General features: G+C 44.0%; 1 protein-coding gene across 5 annotated transcripts in view; it reads right to left on the bottom strand.

Moving 5' to 3' along the window:
• Nucleotides 1–777: 777 nt before the first annotated feature.
• GIT1 (GIT ArfGAP 1) overlaps nt 778–17,575 on the bottom strand; it is a 209,102-nt gene continuing 192,304 nt past the window's right edge. For 4 of the 5 annotated variants that reach the window (XM_068270339.1, XM_068270341.1, XM_068270340.1 and 1 more), the window contains 5 exons: nt 14,720–14,809; nt 9,986–10,062; nt 9,321–9,503; nt 7,273–7,336; nt 778–5,531 (listed from right to left, as the gene is read on the bottom strand). In XM_068270339.1, coding sequence (XP_068126440.1) covers nt 5,319–5,531; nt 7,273–7,336; nt 9,321–9,503; nt 9,986–10,062; nt 14,720–14,809 — 627 coding nt within the window. In that variant the 3' untranslated portion in view covers nt 778–5,318. The remainder of the gene's footprint in view (nt 5,532–7,272; nt 7,337–9,320; nt 9,504–9,985; nt 10,063–14,719; nt 14,810–17,575) is intronic. The other variant, XM_068270342.1, reaches the window with a different exon arrangement.

Genomic DNA, 17,575 nt, shown 5'->3' with positions numbered 1-17,575 from the left:
CTGAGGTCCAAACGAGGATAGCATTGGTTTTATGACTTCTGCTGTGTCAGTTTTCCATTTTATATCCTTACTTTACTGGGTTATGTTAGACTGACAGAGGACATACAGTCTGTTTATGCCTCATTTCCTATTGTGTTTATATGTTCTGTAAAGTGAGATGTACATTGCTGTTATCCAGGTACATTCATCATACGAGTAGGCACACACCGATCAGGTGTTTCTAACTCTACTGATCCAGGGCCAGAAATTAACATAGTCTCGAAACCAGATTTTTTTTTTCATGGGGGGGGCATCTTAAGACACAACTATCATTCTTGTGGCACATCTGGAAATGGGGAGGGGTGCTGACTGGTACTGGGGGCACATCTGGCTACTGTGGAGGAGGCTTATACACGAGTCAATCACTTTTTCCTGGTTTTGGAGGGAAAAGAGGGTACCTCGGCTTGTACGTGAGTCGACTTATATGTGAGTATATAAGGTAATTGACCTTTAGAGGCAATGCAGTCCCAGCACAGACAGCAGTGACAGACTGGGAGGGGGACGCCTACCTCGCTACCAATCAAAATTGTGAGTGAGCAAATCAGGGCAATACTGAATTAGTCAGCACTAGCCTTATTTGTGTGCATTTTGTTTATTCAAGTAGGCTTAGATGAGCTTTTAGTTGACAGCCACCATAACTCTCTGCTAACAGGTGTACTTTATGCCACCCTTTCTGCATGCGTACATGATCCTCATGTCCAATTTAAAATAATTCAGCATTCAATAAGAGACAAAGCAAAGGAGTGTTAGTTATTTAATTTGATACAAATGTACATTACACATCTTTGTACATAGAACACCCACCACCGAGGTCTAACAGACCACAGTATAAGCAGAGTATGGCATTTTAAGCATCAAAACAATAAAATTACATAAAAAAAGTTACTGGTTGGAATTTACAGACAGGCAACAGGTTGAGAATTGAAAACCAGCAGCATGGTGAAAAAGGATGACATGTGAACAGCGCCCCCTGCTGATATGTTTTAGCTGGTCTTGTAGCTGTAGACTACATCATAGATAGAGGATAATCCATAAAATATTCAATGAGAGATGCAAATATTTCATGCAAGGTTATGTACATTTTTATGCAAACATATGCAGCTTGAAAATGGACCAATCAATTTAAACCTAGATGGAACTTGATTGGTGCATTTTCAAGCTGCATTTATTTGCACAAACATTTACATAATCCTGCAAGAAATATTTGCATTCAATGATCATTGATCATTCCTACGGCCAGGCCCAGGGTCATACTTAGCAGAATCACATTAGTATTCCAATATGTTCTATGGGGAAAGCTCATTCTGCTAAGTGTGACCCTGGTCTAATAGAGGAGCAAGGTGTTCATTTGTAGACTCTACCAGACAGCTGAAGGATACCATTGTACAGCACTACAGGCTATTCTGTAGCCATACCTCTAATAGGGGCCAATCTATAAACCTGGCAATCAGCTGATCGCAAGAAAAGGAACTTTTTTTATCTGCTTACAAATATGCCAGGCTTCAGACCACCACTTTGCTGCAGCAAATCAGATCGCAGCAGTAATTGCCATGCTTCTAAAAAGGCATGTTTTCACGGATCCTCCCACTATTGTGGTGGCAAGGAGGAGTGGGTGAAAAGTATTGGTTTCACAAACGCCATTTGACACTTAATCACAGCGTTTTGCAGCTGCAGGGGACTACGCGCTATTTGTTTTCTAACTAACATTAATGGTCACAGCTGGCAAAGCATGACTCCATTAAAGTGAATGTAGCCAAGGATTGCAAAATTAGAATATTACTGTATAGTGATCTAAGCGCTGACTGATGGAATAAATTTGATTGCACTTTCATAAATATGGCGATGAGGTGGAGAAAGAGATGGCGATTTTTTGTTTTGAGAGGGTTTCTCTGCTGGAGGGGTTCTCTACTTTTTTTAATCTAAATAGGCTCCTAAACCTGAGCGAGTATGCAAGTTTAGTAGTAGTCCTAAACCCTCCAGTTTCAGAAGCCACATCTGTTCACCGACACACCTCTTACTAATTAGGCAAAATTACCAGTAGCTGCTGCAGAATTGCTAATAAGCCATGCCTTTATTGATGACCGCTCACAGCAACTTCACCGATAAAGCTTTGGCAAACTTTCCAACATCCATGCAGTCTTCCGAGTATATGAAGCTCATTTCAACCTCCCAAACACAGCAGTGGAAAAGATTGCTCAAATATAGTGCTGTAAAATGTATGGTTTTCAATCGGCATAGCTGAAAATGATTGGGTTTTCCTGAAAAATTGACATTTCTGGACTGCGCTGCAGATGCTGGATCTACCATACGGCAGGCCTCATATTCATGTATAACTTAGAGAACCCCTTGAAGTCACATTGTTGTAACACCCATCGTTAAAGGACCACTCCTGTGGTCCTTTATAGATGAGTCAGTCTTCTGTGATGTGTTTTCAAGCCCAAGCCTGTCCCCTCATGGCTCGGCTTTCCTGCTACGAGGATACATCGCAGGAAAGCAGAACCACGAGGGAGCAGGCTTGGGCTTCAAAAGACATCACAGAAGACGGAGTCAGCTATGATTATTATGGGGCAAAGCTAGACTCAGTGTTCTCCCCAGGCCCTTTTAGTCGGGAGCTCCACCCGGCTATTTTTGGTAAGCACCCGGCTGTCATCGGCTCACCTCCTCCTATGCTTTAAGCAGAATTGAGCAGAGAAGCGCCAGCGCTGCATTCTCTCATCTCTCCACACCCGGCTACTTTTTCAAACCACCCGGCTACTTTTTCATGCCACCCAGCTGGAAAATTTTTTGGGGGAGAACACTGCTGAATGTTCAGTCTGACATTTTATCAGAGCTGAACAAGAAGACTGAGCAGTGAAAAATTAAACAAAGAGCAGAGTAGGGGGTTACTGTTATATTCCCATTGATATATATGGTAAAATACCTGAGGGTGCTTCGGCTCTGGTTCTCTTTAAGCCAAGCAAGCCCAAATAATAAATTACCTGTCTATTTTGAACAATTTATGAAATGGAATAGGAATGGAAATAAATTTTATTCCATGGCTGTATAGCTTTGTACTGCACTGAGAAGTACAAAGCTAGTGGAAAAGCAGTTTCATTCATTCTCTGTCAGATTTCTGCGAAACCTGGATAAGAGGTGCAAGGAGTTAGATAGATTTCTACCCTGCAAATCGAGAGTGATTGATCTCTTGCTGAATTGGGGCACTATGGATCTGTGTATGGACAGCTGAAGGCATGATTAATAAGGCAAACAGAAAAAAAAACAATAGCCTAAAGCTGCCAATTAAAATGTATCTCTTTCTGACCACAGCTCTGACAACTGTTTTGCTGCAGGGTGCTCCGATTTGCTGCCTTTGCTTATGATTAACAGAACAAGCAAAATAAACTGGCAATATCACAAGCAAGGCATGTCATGGCGTAATCCTCTCTGCAACAGCCAGGGGGCGCAAACAAAGAAACGTTCAGTGCAAAGAACAGAAGAGAGTTTAGGAAGACTTAGCCTTGTGACATTTACTGCACACAGGAAGTAAACACAGGACCAAATCATCTTTTCAAATAAAATAAAATAGGAAACAAGAAAAAAAAAGAAAAGAAAAAAAGCTCCCTGCTAATTTGGCCATTTCAGGCTACAAACAATGGCACGTACTAACGTGTGGAGCATAAGCATCTTCCCCACAGAATGGCATTTCCCAGCATGCTCTGCCTGTCATTGAAACAGCCTGATGGTTCAGACACCAAGGCCCAGCAAGATTTATTCTGCTTTTCAATGAGCTTAAAACTACACCTTTCACTTGTTTAAAACCAAGTGAACTAGTGACAGGGTGCTTTAAGACAACAGAGAAGAGTCCCAGAGAATCTTCAGACCAGACAGTATGAGATTACACTGCTAAAGTCTACTTTGTACTGAAAGCACACCTGCCCCAGCACTTTGCATAGAGTCTTTGCAGAATTCTTGTGTTCCACTCTTAGGTCACTGCTGCAACAGGATCCTTCCTCTGCTGTCTTAAAATAATCTGTCCACATGGTTTTAACTAGTGATGGATGCACTTTAAAGTGGTTATAGACCAAATACTTGAACAGTCTTCTATAGTAAGCCCCTTACCAACCCAATAACAAAAAGAGATGTTTATAATATATTATATATATGTATACATATATATACAGTTTCCAGTGTATGTCTAAGTTGGCCTCATTCATTTCTTCTCCACAATTACCCTTCCATGGCAATGTATTACAGGGTTTGGTTGAGAATAAGCAGGATTGTACTGTGGCACGAAATAGACAGCTTATTTTATACAGACTCCGTGTCCGGTTAAATTTGGTAAATACATTGCCGTAAGTGATGGGTGCAGGATCAGAGGCCTGCACTGACAGGTGCCGCATTGCTATTAACTGCACCAGTCCAGTCTCTCAAACTGCTTTCTGTCAGTCAGGTTCATTGACTCAAGTCACAAAATTAGCCAGATGACAGAAATGCATAAAATATGGCTATGATGCTTAATTTAATCAATAACCTTGCAGATCTGCATAAATCCCTTGCTGTATGTTACAAACAGGACACTTTTCTATATTTGGATATGTGGAGCATTATCCTAACATCTACAGCAGAACTGTAAAAGGGACATAGGAGACCCCGTTGTGTCTGAATTATGAATATTTATAATTCACACCACATCTGGGGTCCTGCTACAATCTGAATAATGAGCCTTTTTTGTTTTGTTTGTTTAACACATCCAGTTACAACAGGGAGTGGAAGTATCCCATATACACCATCCTTGTGGACCAGAACATTATTGTGCTTAGCGACCCCTTGAGGGCATACCTCTGGATCCATTATGTAAACATCATGTAGCTAAAAGACATTTGGCTGAGCTCATGTACAATAAGCCTATTGGCCCAAGTTTACTACGAACCATGACAAAAGGACGGACTGTCCTACCACAAGACAATTCCTTGGACCATATGCTTTCTAGAAGTAGCAACCTAAACGGTTTACACACATGTGTAAGTGTGCAGTGTTCTGGAAAGGAATAAACTCTACAATTCAAGAAGGTAAAGGCAGGGTCAAGTCTATAGTTTGTTGCGGACAAGAGGGACCGAACAATTAACATCTGAGTGCCGGAAAAAGGCAAATGTCACATTGGTTTCCAGGAGTGTAGAAGCCACAGGTACATCTAATGGCTGTAGGGAGTCACCAGTGTCCTTTGGAAGAAGTTTTGGAAGCTGCAACGTTAGGAAAGAGAAGCGCCCTGTAGAGCAGGACATACGGCGATCACACAAAGGTCACTGCTTCTTCTCTCGGGTGGTGATGGTAACTAGCTGTTTGGCAGCCTTGGCAATGTCGTAGGCGCACTGGATGACCTGTTGTGTTAGAAGCTGGTAGTCTACAGAAGCCCCTGGTTCTGGAGGCACAGTTTTGCGGCACTCACTTTGTAGTCGGTAAGCACTGGCGTTGAGAAGTCTCAAGGAGGATCGTACCGTCTCCAGTGCAGGCTTCTAAAGGAGATAGAAGGAAAATTCAGGGACAAGCGATGACCCAACAGGTAAGTAAAAATGCAACTCCTTGTTCCTATTCTCTCTAAGGGATACACTTGGGCCCTACAGGGGCATGTATGTTCATGTGTTTACTGGTAAGCTCCATCATTGGTCTTATATTGTTGAAGCACTATTTGTTAAGCCTAGTACACACATTCAACAAATGCACGACCAACAGGATGACATGACTAACGGTACAACCAGACGTTGACACGACCTGTGCGTCCACATGACCAAACCCGACTGAACGACCAACTCATTTACATACTGCGCAAACAAGCAGAATGACAGACTGCAAATGGCTGCATTCAAAACAAGCACATGTCATTCAAACGACTTGTACACACACGGCCAACTGCACAGTATCAGCATAACAGTCATGTGAGTAGATCTGATGGTTGGATTGGGCAAACCTCCTATTATCAGGTGGTCATTTAGTTGTTTGCACACGTGCACATGCCTGATTGTCGTTCAACAGACTAAAATCAGATTATAATCAAGCAGTTTGGTTGAGAGTGTGTACGAGCCTTTACTCTACTGACAGAACAGTTTTCTCAATGGCTTCAATTTACTCAGACGTGTTCGGAAAAAATTCAAGTTCGGTAATTTACCTCATGCTGTAAAAAATTATTTCTTTTCAGTATTCACTAAGATTTTCACACATGCTGTAACAGTTTGGTAATTTACCGAAAAACTGCATGACAATTCACAAAGGTTTTTACCTCATGTGGTATTTGATTCGTTATTTTACGTATTGATGTGGTATTTTATTCAGTGTTTGATGAAGTATTGCAATGCATGGGACATGGAAGCCAGTTGGGATACAGATAGCAGTTTTTTTTATACTGACAAGTAAACTGCAAGTCCAAGCTTCATTAAATAAACATAACATTATCAGCTTGAAATCATTTGCATCTTATTACCGATTTTTAATTGCTATTGAAAAAATATATAAGGGCCTGTACACACTGCTGCGCTTTTAAAATCGCATGTGTTTTGTAATTGCAAAGTCTTTTGAAAAATCATGAAAAGCGTGAAGACCTGTACACACTGGTGCGATGCGTTTTTTCTGTTCTTATGAAGGCTTTGCGATTTTAAAATCGCATGAGATTTTTAAAGCGCAGCAGTGTGTACAGGCCCAAATGTGGATTTATGTTGTACAGCACATGTGAAATTAGGAAACCATTTTTAATTAACTTTCTTTTGAAGAGTTTCGTTTTCTCAGCTGGTTTCCTCTGTTATATAACCTCACAAATGGCTGTTTGTTAGTTACCGAGATCCAGGCTGAAGGTAAAATATCAAACATTTCTTTGTGAATTTCTTTGTGAATGAATATTTATGGGGAATTTACCTCACTAGTTGGTAATTTTAATTTTCCATGCATTAAAAGCCTCAGTGAATTGACATTTCGCAAATTGTTTGGTAACATCACCTGTTTTTTGCTTCACAGCATCCAGTAATGCTTTTTGAGCCTAGGTCTTGGCAATTTCAAAGAAATGGGAGGGAGTACAATTGTGGGAAGGAAAGGAGTATGACCAGGTAGGAGCGTTGGAGAGGAGGGTGTACGACAAGGTAAGTAGGTGGGAGGGAAGAGTGTATGGCCAGGTAGGTGAGGGGGTGGGGTTGTATGGCCAGTACCTGTACACTGTTTAGATTTTCCTCAGGCTAAAACTATTGGCCTTCATTGGTCAAAACGGTTTACCTTTGGGAAAAGTGATGCCATTTCTGTAACTGCTGAGTGAATCTTTTCTGAGCAAGGTACAAAGCTAGAAGAAAAAAAAAAATACGGGACAATTAATGACATGCATTAAGTAAAGTACAGCTATTAAGCAAGCCTAGAAACAGTAACTGTAAACACTAAAAGAGAACCTGAACGGAAAATTAAAAGTCAAAATAACCATACACAGGTCATACTTACCTCCTGTGTAGTCAACTCCTCACTCTCTTTCTCCTCTCCTGCGTCCCATTTGTCCACTGTGATCAATGGAATTCTCCGTCCTCCATTTTTAAAAAATGGCCATTACCCCATAACAGCTTCCTGGTCAGCACACGGTTATACTGTAATATCACCCACTTGAGCCATAGGAAACATGGACATTACCTTGCACATTCAGTTGTAATTGACAGCTGCTGATATATAACTGACAGCAACTGGTATATTTCAGTTCTGACAAAATATTGTCAGAACTGGAAGGGATCACTGTAAGAAGAAAATGGTCAGCTTCTGAGAGGAACTGAAGGTGAGGTTACTATGTAATATTCATTTGCAGCTACGTCATGTGTTTACTTTAAATAATTTTCCTCGCTTCAGGTTCCCTTTAAAGGACATCTGAAGTGAGAAGGATATGGAGGTTGCCATATTTACTTTATTTATTAACAATACCACTTGCCTGGAAGCCCTGCTTATCTATTTAGCTGCAGTAGTGTCTGAATAACACCAGAAACAAGCATGCAGATAATCTTGTCAGATCTGACAATAATATCAAAAACACCTGATCTGCTGCATGCTTGTTCAGGGTCTATGGCTAAAAGCATTAAAGGCAGATGATCAGCAGGGCAGCCAGGCAACTGGTATTGCTTAAAAGGCAATAAATATGGCAGCCTCCATATCCCTCTCACTACAGTTGTCCTTTAAGAAGTCACACTGTCATTCCATTCCCTGAATAACTGAACCTATCCTTTATCTGAAATAATTCTGATATGGAGTTCTCTCTAAAAATCCGGCACAACTCTGCTTCAGCCCAAACCAGAAGACAGCTTACAGTAAATGCTGCATCTATAAGGCAGATGAGGTTCAATGTACAGAAAAGAACAACTTTTCTCTACAGAGTTTTGATCTATATTTTGTTCAAAATGGAGCACATTGATAAAAATGTCTACTTTTTCTGTTACTCATTTCAAATGTCATGGGGGGCGGGGGGGGGGGGGGGGGGTATCTTCAGACGCCCTCTGTCGCCCAGCAGGGATTGGTACACCATCCCTTGGGTGACAGAGTACAGATGCCTCATCAGCCTCCTGGTTAGTGATACGTCTGTTGCTGTGCAAGGGGGCAGAGGGAGAACGAGCGGTATGCAAAGGAGCAGAGAGAACAAATAGATTGTGCAGTACCCGGACACCAGGGGCCACTAAAGATCTGGTATGCAGGATCTTTAGCAGATATTGTGTGGCTGCTGTACACACACTGGTCTGACTCCCGATTCCCAGCCATGGTGAGGGTTATCTAGTTCAGATCAGCTTATGTATATAGCATTACTATGCTATGTTGTAACACTACTGTTTGTGTTGTATTTTAAATCTAATAAAATACTTTATTAAAAGTTTAGATTTCTTTGCCGCGGGCCGCACTCCCTTGCTCGGACTATTTTTGTGTCAGTTCCTCCTCTGGCAGGCCCGCCTCTTGTTCACTCTTGGCTCCGCCCCCAAAGCCATGCCATTGATGCTCTGCCCCACAGCTGAAAAATCCATTACCAGCCATGCCCCCTGCCCATGAAGTTGGACAAAACTGGCTAATATCAAGTCTAATAAAAAAATCTAACAGTGTAGTTAAATGCAATTTCCGATAAAAGCTGTGGCCACTGACCGGTATAATCTCTGACCGGTGTTGGCTGTGACTTATGGTGTTTTGAGAAGGATCTATATTTTCTAAATTCCATCTGATCGAATGATAATAATAACTTTATCATCTAAGGATTCTGCCTAGAGCAACTAACTGAGGGGCAGAGGTGGAAGCGCAAGGTTCTCTTCCCTCACCTGTCATGTTTGAATTCCTGGGCAGCTCTGAGGAGCTCCTGGATGTTTTTGGTCACTTGCTCTGTCCTCAGGATGACGTCCTCTGTGCTGGGTAACGCCGGGTCCAACTCTATTTCTACATCTTCAGAATCTGCATGGAAATCTTCATCTCTGGACAGATCCAAGAACCTCCGTCCTTCCATGCTGAAACCGAAGTCCAAGAAACAGATATAATGCAGAACCACAAGCATAAAAACAAGGCAGACAAATTGTATCTTTCTGCAAACACGTTCTAGACCAGGGATGTCAAAACGGTCCTTCGGCCCTCGAAAAAATGTGTGAGGCATGGTCCTCACACATTTTTGACACAGCTCAAATTAATTGATGGGTCTGAATCAGGAAAGGTGTGGTCCATCAGGTAGAACACATTTCTCCATTTCTCAGTCCATCCTAAACACTGGCATGGATCTGGCTCTCCGGGCCTGGAGTTCAATACCTGTGTTCTAGACCAATGAAGAGATTGCATTTAATTTGCATATGGCAACCTCCCTCTCAGTTCAGATGTCCTTTGCTTGGTTCTTGTAAATTATGTTCACAAATATTTAAACATTAAAGTAACCACTGGGGGGAAACTCTAACAAACACATAAAGAAATACATGAATAGCTTTCCCTGGTGAGTACTCACCCAGTACTAGTTTCTGTGCTTTGGGTATTGTCGTAGTCGCTGTCTGCTCCACTGCCATGTCGATCTGCCTTAACAGACTGCAAAAGAGAAGCTTGTTAAACATAATGTAATGTCTGCGCTTTTTGATCATCCACAAGACACTTTCCTCAACCTGCATTTCCCCTTCTCTTGTACATCACTGAGAAAACTAAAGATAAACTCTGTCACTCAGTCCTTAGAAAACCAATAAACAGAGTAAAAATGATTTACATCCTTGAAAGTTACCGTATATACTCGGATACAAGTCGACCTCGTTTATAAGTCGACCCCAATATTTGACCCTCATAAGCTGGAATTTTTCATTTTTCCTAGCCATGCTGCCTGTAATTCCCCCATCCCTCCCTCCCACCATCACCCAAACACTTGATGCATTTAATTACCACCTCCCTCCCACCACCCATCACCCACATGTTTGCTGCCTCTAAATCACCCCTCCCACCCACCATCACCCATAGGGGGTTCCTGACCCTGTCTCCATTGCACCCCTCATTCCCACCATCACCCAAGCATTTGAGGCTTATAATTACCCTCTCCCACCCACCATCACCCAATGGGAGCCTCTGTATAAATTTCCTACTTGCGCTTTGTAATCCTGGGAGCCGTCTGCATCAATGTCCTACTTGCGCTTTGTAATCCTGTGGCAAAGCGATTCCCACGGCAGAAGGCTTCACCCCTCATCAGCGTGCGCTGCTTCCTCTCTCCCTTCACTCGCGCTGACCTCCGTGCTTTAGCGTCGCTCCGTCTGACATCAGGAGGCGGGGCTACGCTAAAGCACGGAGGTCAGCGCGAGTGAAAGGAGAAGAGAGAAAGCAGTGCACGCTGATGGGGGGTGACTGCTTCTGCCGTGGGAATCACTTTGCCACAGGATTACAAAGCGCAAGTAGGGCATTAATGCAGACGGCTCCCATTGGGTGATGGTGGGTGGGACGGAGGGGGCACAATGGCATATTGGCTATAAGTTGGGAAATTTAGGACTACTCACGTATAAGTCCACCCCCCCACTTTTAAACTTTGAGTCAGTCCTAAATTTCTTGACTTATAGCCGAGTATATACGGTAGATTTACTTTAAAGTTAATGGCCGAAAGTGTGTTCAGACATTCTTACACTCTACAGATGTTGCCATAAATACTGTAGACAGATGTAGTGACTGTGACGCAACATATAAACTACAGGTCAAATATCTTGCAATAAGACATACTGTAGAGTTTATAATCCTTCATGGGAAGCCAGTGGCCCTACAGACTAGTACTGGCAGATAAATTCGGGACCAGGTGGTTCGAAATCCGAAGGAGGAAGTATCTGAGTCAAATGAAACGCACCACATCCTGCTGACGAAGGCGCTGTGCGCTGAAACGCGTAATGACGCAAGAGGCACGTCTGGAGTAAGCACCGCCCACTTCCTCCGCGAGCAGGGCTCTATCAACATTGGGAAACTGGGCTCCTGGCCAGAGCGCGTGCGGACCAAGCCACCAAGGTACTAAGCGGAAGGGCAACTCCGCTGATAAGCGTTTTATCGACATCTTGTGAGTATAATTTTAATTTTGTGCAATAAAAGTTTTTCTCAGCGAATGCACCATGGAGCACGCCTCCTCCTTTCTTGTATAGATCTTGAGACAGTTCGGTAAGAGTTGGTTAACACTTGAGTGGGTGCAAAATGAACACAGCGCGAATGCGCTCCATCCTTTTTGCATCCACTTGCTGCAGAATGCTCAGTCCACGCATCCACATGTCTCGTTACCGCTCAGTCCCTCAGCAAACAGCCTGCAGTCCAGTAGGGGCACAGGGTTCCCCATAGGAGACAGTAGACCAATTTTCCTTAGCAACACGGATAATTTACCAATGAGAATTCTCTCTGTCGCTGAGGATTCCCATTGGCCTTTTGCAACCCTATGGGGATCCCCATGCTTCTGCTGGCCACCGTTCTGTGTCCCCAGACCCGAGAGGAGGATATGGCAGCATCGGAACCGGAGAGACGTGAGTATTTACGTCTCGGCGGCGATCAAAGTGGGGGAAGCAGAGGCAGCGACTAGCCCAGTGAGAACGGACACTGTCCGTTCTGATAGGCTTTCATCGCATGCATTTTCTTAGTCATTTTGGTAAAATGCGGCAAGTTTAACACAACACGGTCATTCTGGTAAGATGTATGCTACATTTAATACAACGCATCAAACGAATCCATTTTTTAACAAGTGGAAGCGGATCCTATTTTTAACATTAGGATCCACTTCCTGCGCTGAGTGGAGCTTAACTAGTTGCGGACGGCTACACGGCAATTGATGTGAACGCGGCAGCATCCCCGGGACCGCTCAACACCATTTGGCGTGAAGTCCTGGGAATCAGTTTTGCAGGAGATTGCGCACGTCATCAGTCTCCCGCTCGGAGACCGTTAGACTGTCTATTTACATTGTACAGCGCTGCAATCTACAGCAGCGCTGTACTGGGGAGGCACAGAAGCGATCGGCTGTCATAGGCTGATGACTATGACAGTCGATCGCTGTGATTGGCTGGCGGGGGGAGGAAGGGCTGGGTATTAACCACCCTGGCATTCTATTTATTGTGGCCACGGGTGGATTTTTTTTTTTAAAAAATAAATTGGTTTAACTTAGTGTAGCTAGCACTAGGCTAGCTACACTCCCGCCCGTCATCAATGCCATGAGCAGTTCCCATCGCCGCCATAGCGACCCCTGGAGGCTATGGAGAGGCTGCGCTGGCGCGGGCTCCGGGATGGGTTTTGTATGTATAAAACAGCGGCGATTGGGGGATCAGAGTGAGCCAGCGGCGATCGGAGGGACGATGTAGCTAGCCAAGTGCTAGCTACATCCCTCCGAAAATTTGGTAAAAAAAAAAAAAGACCCTCCAGGGCCTGAGACATCCACCGCGGCGGTAATGGACGACCTGAGCTCTTCATTACCGCCAAGGTGGTTAAAAAGAAAAATAGCTATATTTATTAAAAAACAAACCAATAAATAAATAAACAGCGAGGAGAACGCCAGCGCATACCACTAAGGCTGCATCTGAAATGACCACCAGCTCAGCGTGCAGCACCTAAATAGATTTTCTGCACACTTAGCATTCAATTCAGATGCAAATCATATGCAAATCTGCTACTACTTATCATGCAAACAGGAAACTCAGGAGGAGGGGCTGGGAGCAGCTAACCTGACAGTTACAAAGTTAAGGAAAGGTGGGGGGAAAGGCTGCACATCCCTAAACACATGTTGCAATTGAATGGTTAATCGCACAGGCATACACCGCCTCTGCCAGACTGAAAAATGCATGCCCTGCATCCAAGACAAGTGCTAACATTTATTAAACTAGGAGGAACTTTAGCTTCCAATATGGTTTGCATGCAAAGTATATTATACTATAATATATATATACATATATACATACATAGACAGACAGACAGACAGACAGACAGACAGATAGTATAATATACTTTGCATGCAAACCATACTGGATGCTAAAAGTTCCTCCTAGTTAAATAAATAAACATGCCGGCAGGAATCAGAGCCCACCAACAGAAAGCTCAGTTGGTGGGCAGAAATTGGCAGGTGGGGGTTTGGGGGAAATCACTTGTGTGCTGAGTTGTACGGCCCTGCAGTGATCCCTTACAGCTGCAGTGGCCTAAATTGTAAAAAATTGCCGGGTCACTAGGGGGTGTAAGCCTACAGTCCTCAAAGGGTTGAAAAAACAAATGTCCGAATGGGTAAATATTTTTAATAAGCGTGAATCGGCCCTAATTTACAGAAAAACTGCATGACAATTCACTAAGATTTTTACCTCATCTGGCATTTTATTCAGTAGTTTAAGGACTCATGAGGTATGTCATTTCACGGATTATTGCAATAAATTGTAAATGGATGAAAGATACGATACAGATAGCATTTTTTTTTTATTACACAGCAAAGTCCCAGAGATCCAGCAACAGCGGGGATCGCCTGACGCCGGATACATGTGCTTGCTGGTTGCTTGAGCAACGGGCCAAAATAGAGTCTATCTTCCCCCTCAAATACTTACTAATGCTCCAGCGATGTCTGGCAGTCTCCCTCTATCTCCCCACAGTTTCAGAGCAGCTCTCCAGCTTCCCCAGTACATGGAATCCAGAGTGTCAGCTGACCTGCATTGGGTCATGTGACACTACGGCTTCCGTACACAGATGCCGGGAGCCCACGGGGAGATAGATGGAGGCAGCTACGCCGCGCTGGAGGCTCGGTAAGTATTTCAGAGCCTGCCAGCCCCCTTCAGAAAGTCCCCCAAAAAAGGTGTCGGTTATCCCTCAGGCATGCCGGTTAGTTGAGACTTCTGGTTGCCTGAATTTCGGATAACGGGAACTTTGCTGTACTGACAAGTGAAGTTCAGGTCCATAAAATTAACATAAAATTTGTATCAGCTCAAAACTATGAATATCTTATAAACCAATTTTTATTACTACATATAAATATTGTGAAATTAGGGAACTTTTTTACATTAACCATTTCATTGCATCTTTTACATAATTCAACCACTAGAGTGCATAAACAATCCTTGACACATTTCAGCTTCAGAAATACGAAGGGTAGATCTTGGTTTACTAGTACACACGTTAAATATACAAGTTGTTGCAAGTTTAACCTTAAAATGAGTACCATCAACATGTATTATTGACTTCTAATAATTAGTAAATGTCAATACAAAGGAGGGGGGTACATCACCATGTTCCGGGTATTGTCCGGAGGTCCAGAGAACAGAGGGGAGGACAAAGGGGGGAAGGGCACAGAAGAGGCAGAGATGCCTTTCCGGATCTAGAACAGAAGGGGATTGTCAGGCAGCATGCACACACACAACAACAGCAACGATACTCTATAACACAACTACATGCAGCATTCAATGTATATGCCTAATATACTAAACATAGAACAGACACCTTCACCAATATACAGTACACCACTCTATGCTGAACTATATACACAGGACAGACAGAGGGAGACTGCCACAAGGAGGGCCAGGGAGCTAGTCACATGATCACATCAGGAATAAACATGAGGCTTACACAGTAGTTTCATTTTCAAGTACCTACAGACATGAGATGATAGTCTGAAAACAGACTCCCTCTTTGCAACAAGCACTGCAGCAACTGGCACAGCAAAATCCAAATTGGGTAAGGGCCGATTCTATTTATGCCCGTTTAACCACAATGAAAAACCTACAGTTTCCAGGCTATGGTGGAAACCCATCTTCCCTGGGCACCAACTGATCCACAAACAGACCATTGGCGGATTCACTGACTGCTCCCACTGGTTGTTAGTGTCCAGCTCAAGTGGGGACCTAGCCTTAGCCTTGAGAAGGGTTGGCTGTGAGAGGTCTGCAGCACCGAGAGGCTGTCTACTAATCCATGAGGTCATGGAGGTGGTCATCTCATGTCTGTGCATAGCTTTACAGTTTAGTATCAGTTACAGTAAGAGTTTGTACCTTGTAAACATTTATACTGTAATGGGAAAGACTGAAAAATACTTTAAAATACTATGAGGATGTGTCTATTGGTGGGGATGTGAAACTCCCAGAAAGTGCTGAAGGGCAGCACTGTGTGGTTCAATGTGCTTCCGTCTAAAAACACTGTGGTAGATGTGAATTGGGAGAGATACAAGGACAATTCAGAAGAGGTCAGGAAGCTGGAATGTCCATGAATCATGAAAAAAGGAGCACTTCTCCATTCAAGTTGTAGAGTTTTCCCACTGGGCTTGCGGAGTCAGAGTTGGGTGATTTTTGGCCCGACTCCACAGCCATGTTTACCCATTGCTTGGGAAGCCAACGAGAGATAATAAACAATGCAATTAATAGCAGATCACGGGTGTCTACACAACAATACACAACTTATTTATGTATAACAATGAATGAGTAAAAATTCTTATTCCCCCTTATAAGCAATGACACATCGTGGTGTCAAACATGTATCATTGCTTCTAAGGAAGGATAGGGTTTTTATTACCAGTTGTGCTTTGTTACATAGACACTCTTAAGCTGGAATGTCCACCTTACCTGGGCCACAGAGACGTGTTAGTCTGGGATTCACAGATATAGACATCTCTATATGTAAGGCCTTTGTGCGTATAAAAACTTATCAGGCATCGTAACAGTTGGCACACATTCCCTAGTGAGAACTTTCCCATTGACTTAAGCTACCCATACACTGGTCGATTTCTGCCATAAATGTATGGCCGATTCGATCACTCTGATCGAATCTGCTAAAAATCAATGCAGCAGGAAGCATGATCGATCGACCGATTTCTGACCGATTTTGATTGGTACGGACAGAAAATCTAGGTCGATAGGCTGCTAGCAGATTGATGGCACATAGGGTTGCATTGGATCGAATAGCGCAACACTGCATTTCGATCGATTTTCAACAAATTTCATTGTGAAATGTATTCCTAGCGTGTGGCACACATCAGATTGATTCCTGTCAGATTTGACCTGACAGGCATCTGGCAGGAATCTATGTGATGGTTGAATGTGCTGCAAATCTATAAGTGTATGGCCACCTTTACTCTTGGGTTACTCTTCCAGGTACATTGAAGTATCTTTAAATCTAGCGGCAGGTTTATATACAGCTTACAGCACTTAACCACTTACGTACCAGCGGTCTCTGCCCCCTTAAGGACCAGAGACCTGGTACCAGAAACGGCAGAACACCAACGAATCGCTGCACATACCCAGCGCAACCGCCAGCCACTCCTCACGCCAGGATCCTTAGCCAGCCACTCTGCCGTCTCTATGATGGCAGAGTTCCTGTGAGCCAGTCAGGAGCCACTTTCATTGGCTGGCTTTATCCATGTAAGCCAATGAGAGTTGCTTATGTTGATAGACAGGGTCAGGAGCCAATGAAATCAGCTCCTGACTGGCTCACAGGACTCTGCCAATATAGACGGCTGAGCCAGTGAGCTGCGGCGAGATAGTCAGGATCAACGAAAGCGCCAAGAACGTGCGGCATCGGTGAATTAAAATCTATGCCGTGGCAGCCAAATCTGCATCAAAACAGGGCGTAGATTTCAATTAGCGTCGACCTTAAAGCTGGCCATACACTAGGCCGATTCCCGCCAGATCTACAGCAGATTCGATCACTGGGATCGAATCTGCTGTCACTTCGTTCCCGCAACACGCCAAATTTCGATCCATTTCGTCCGATCCCGTCGATCGCTCCGTGCAGAAAATTACCGTCGATCGCTCGCAGGTAGGAAGCGCATAGCTAGCGGCGTTCGAGTACCCGACGACCGACGCAATAGAGCCCGCATACATTACCTGCTCCGCCGGCACGACTGCCCCCAGGTCACCGCTGCTCCGTCTCCGCGCTGGTCTGGTCTCAGGCATGCTTCAGTAGAGGGCGCTTTGCTGTTTAAACTTCCTGCCGGGCAGGAAGAAGTAAAGCATGCCGGACCTGGAGACCAGAGCGGAGACGGAAGCAGCGGTGACCGGGGGCAGTTGCGCCGGCGGAGCAGGTAATGTATGCGGTGATGGCGGGGGAGGGGGGGTGGATGAAGCGGCGGCAGCAGCACCACCACCACCACAACAGA

The sequence above is a fragment of the Hyperolius riggenbachi genome, chromosome 2 (assembly GCF_040937935.1).
Source record: "Hyperolius riggenbachi isolate aHypRig1 chromosome 2, aHypRig1.pri, whole genome shotgun sequence".
In the NCBI taxonomy this organism is placed as follows: domain Eukaryota; kingdom Metazoa; phylum Chordata; class Amphibia; order Anura; family Hyperoliidae; genus Hyperolius; species Hyperolius riggenbachi.
The sequence above is the reverse complement of the archived record's forward strand: the minus strand, read 5'-3'. Positions and strand labels throughout refer to the sequence as shown.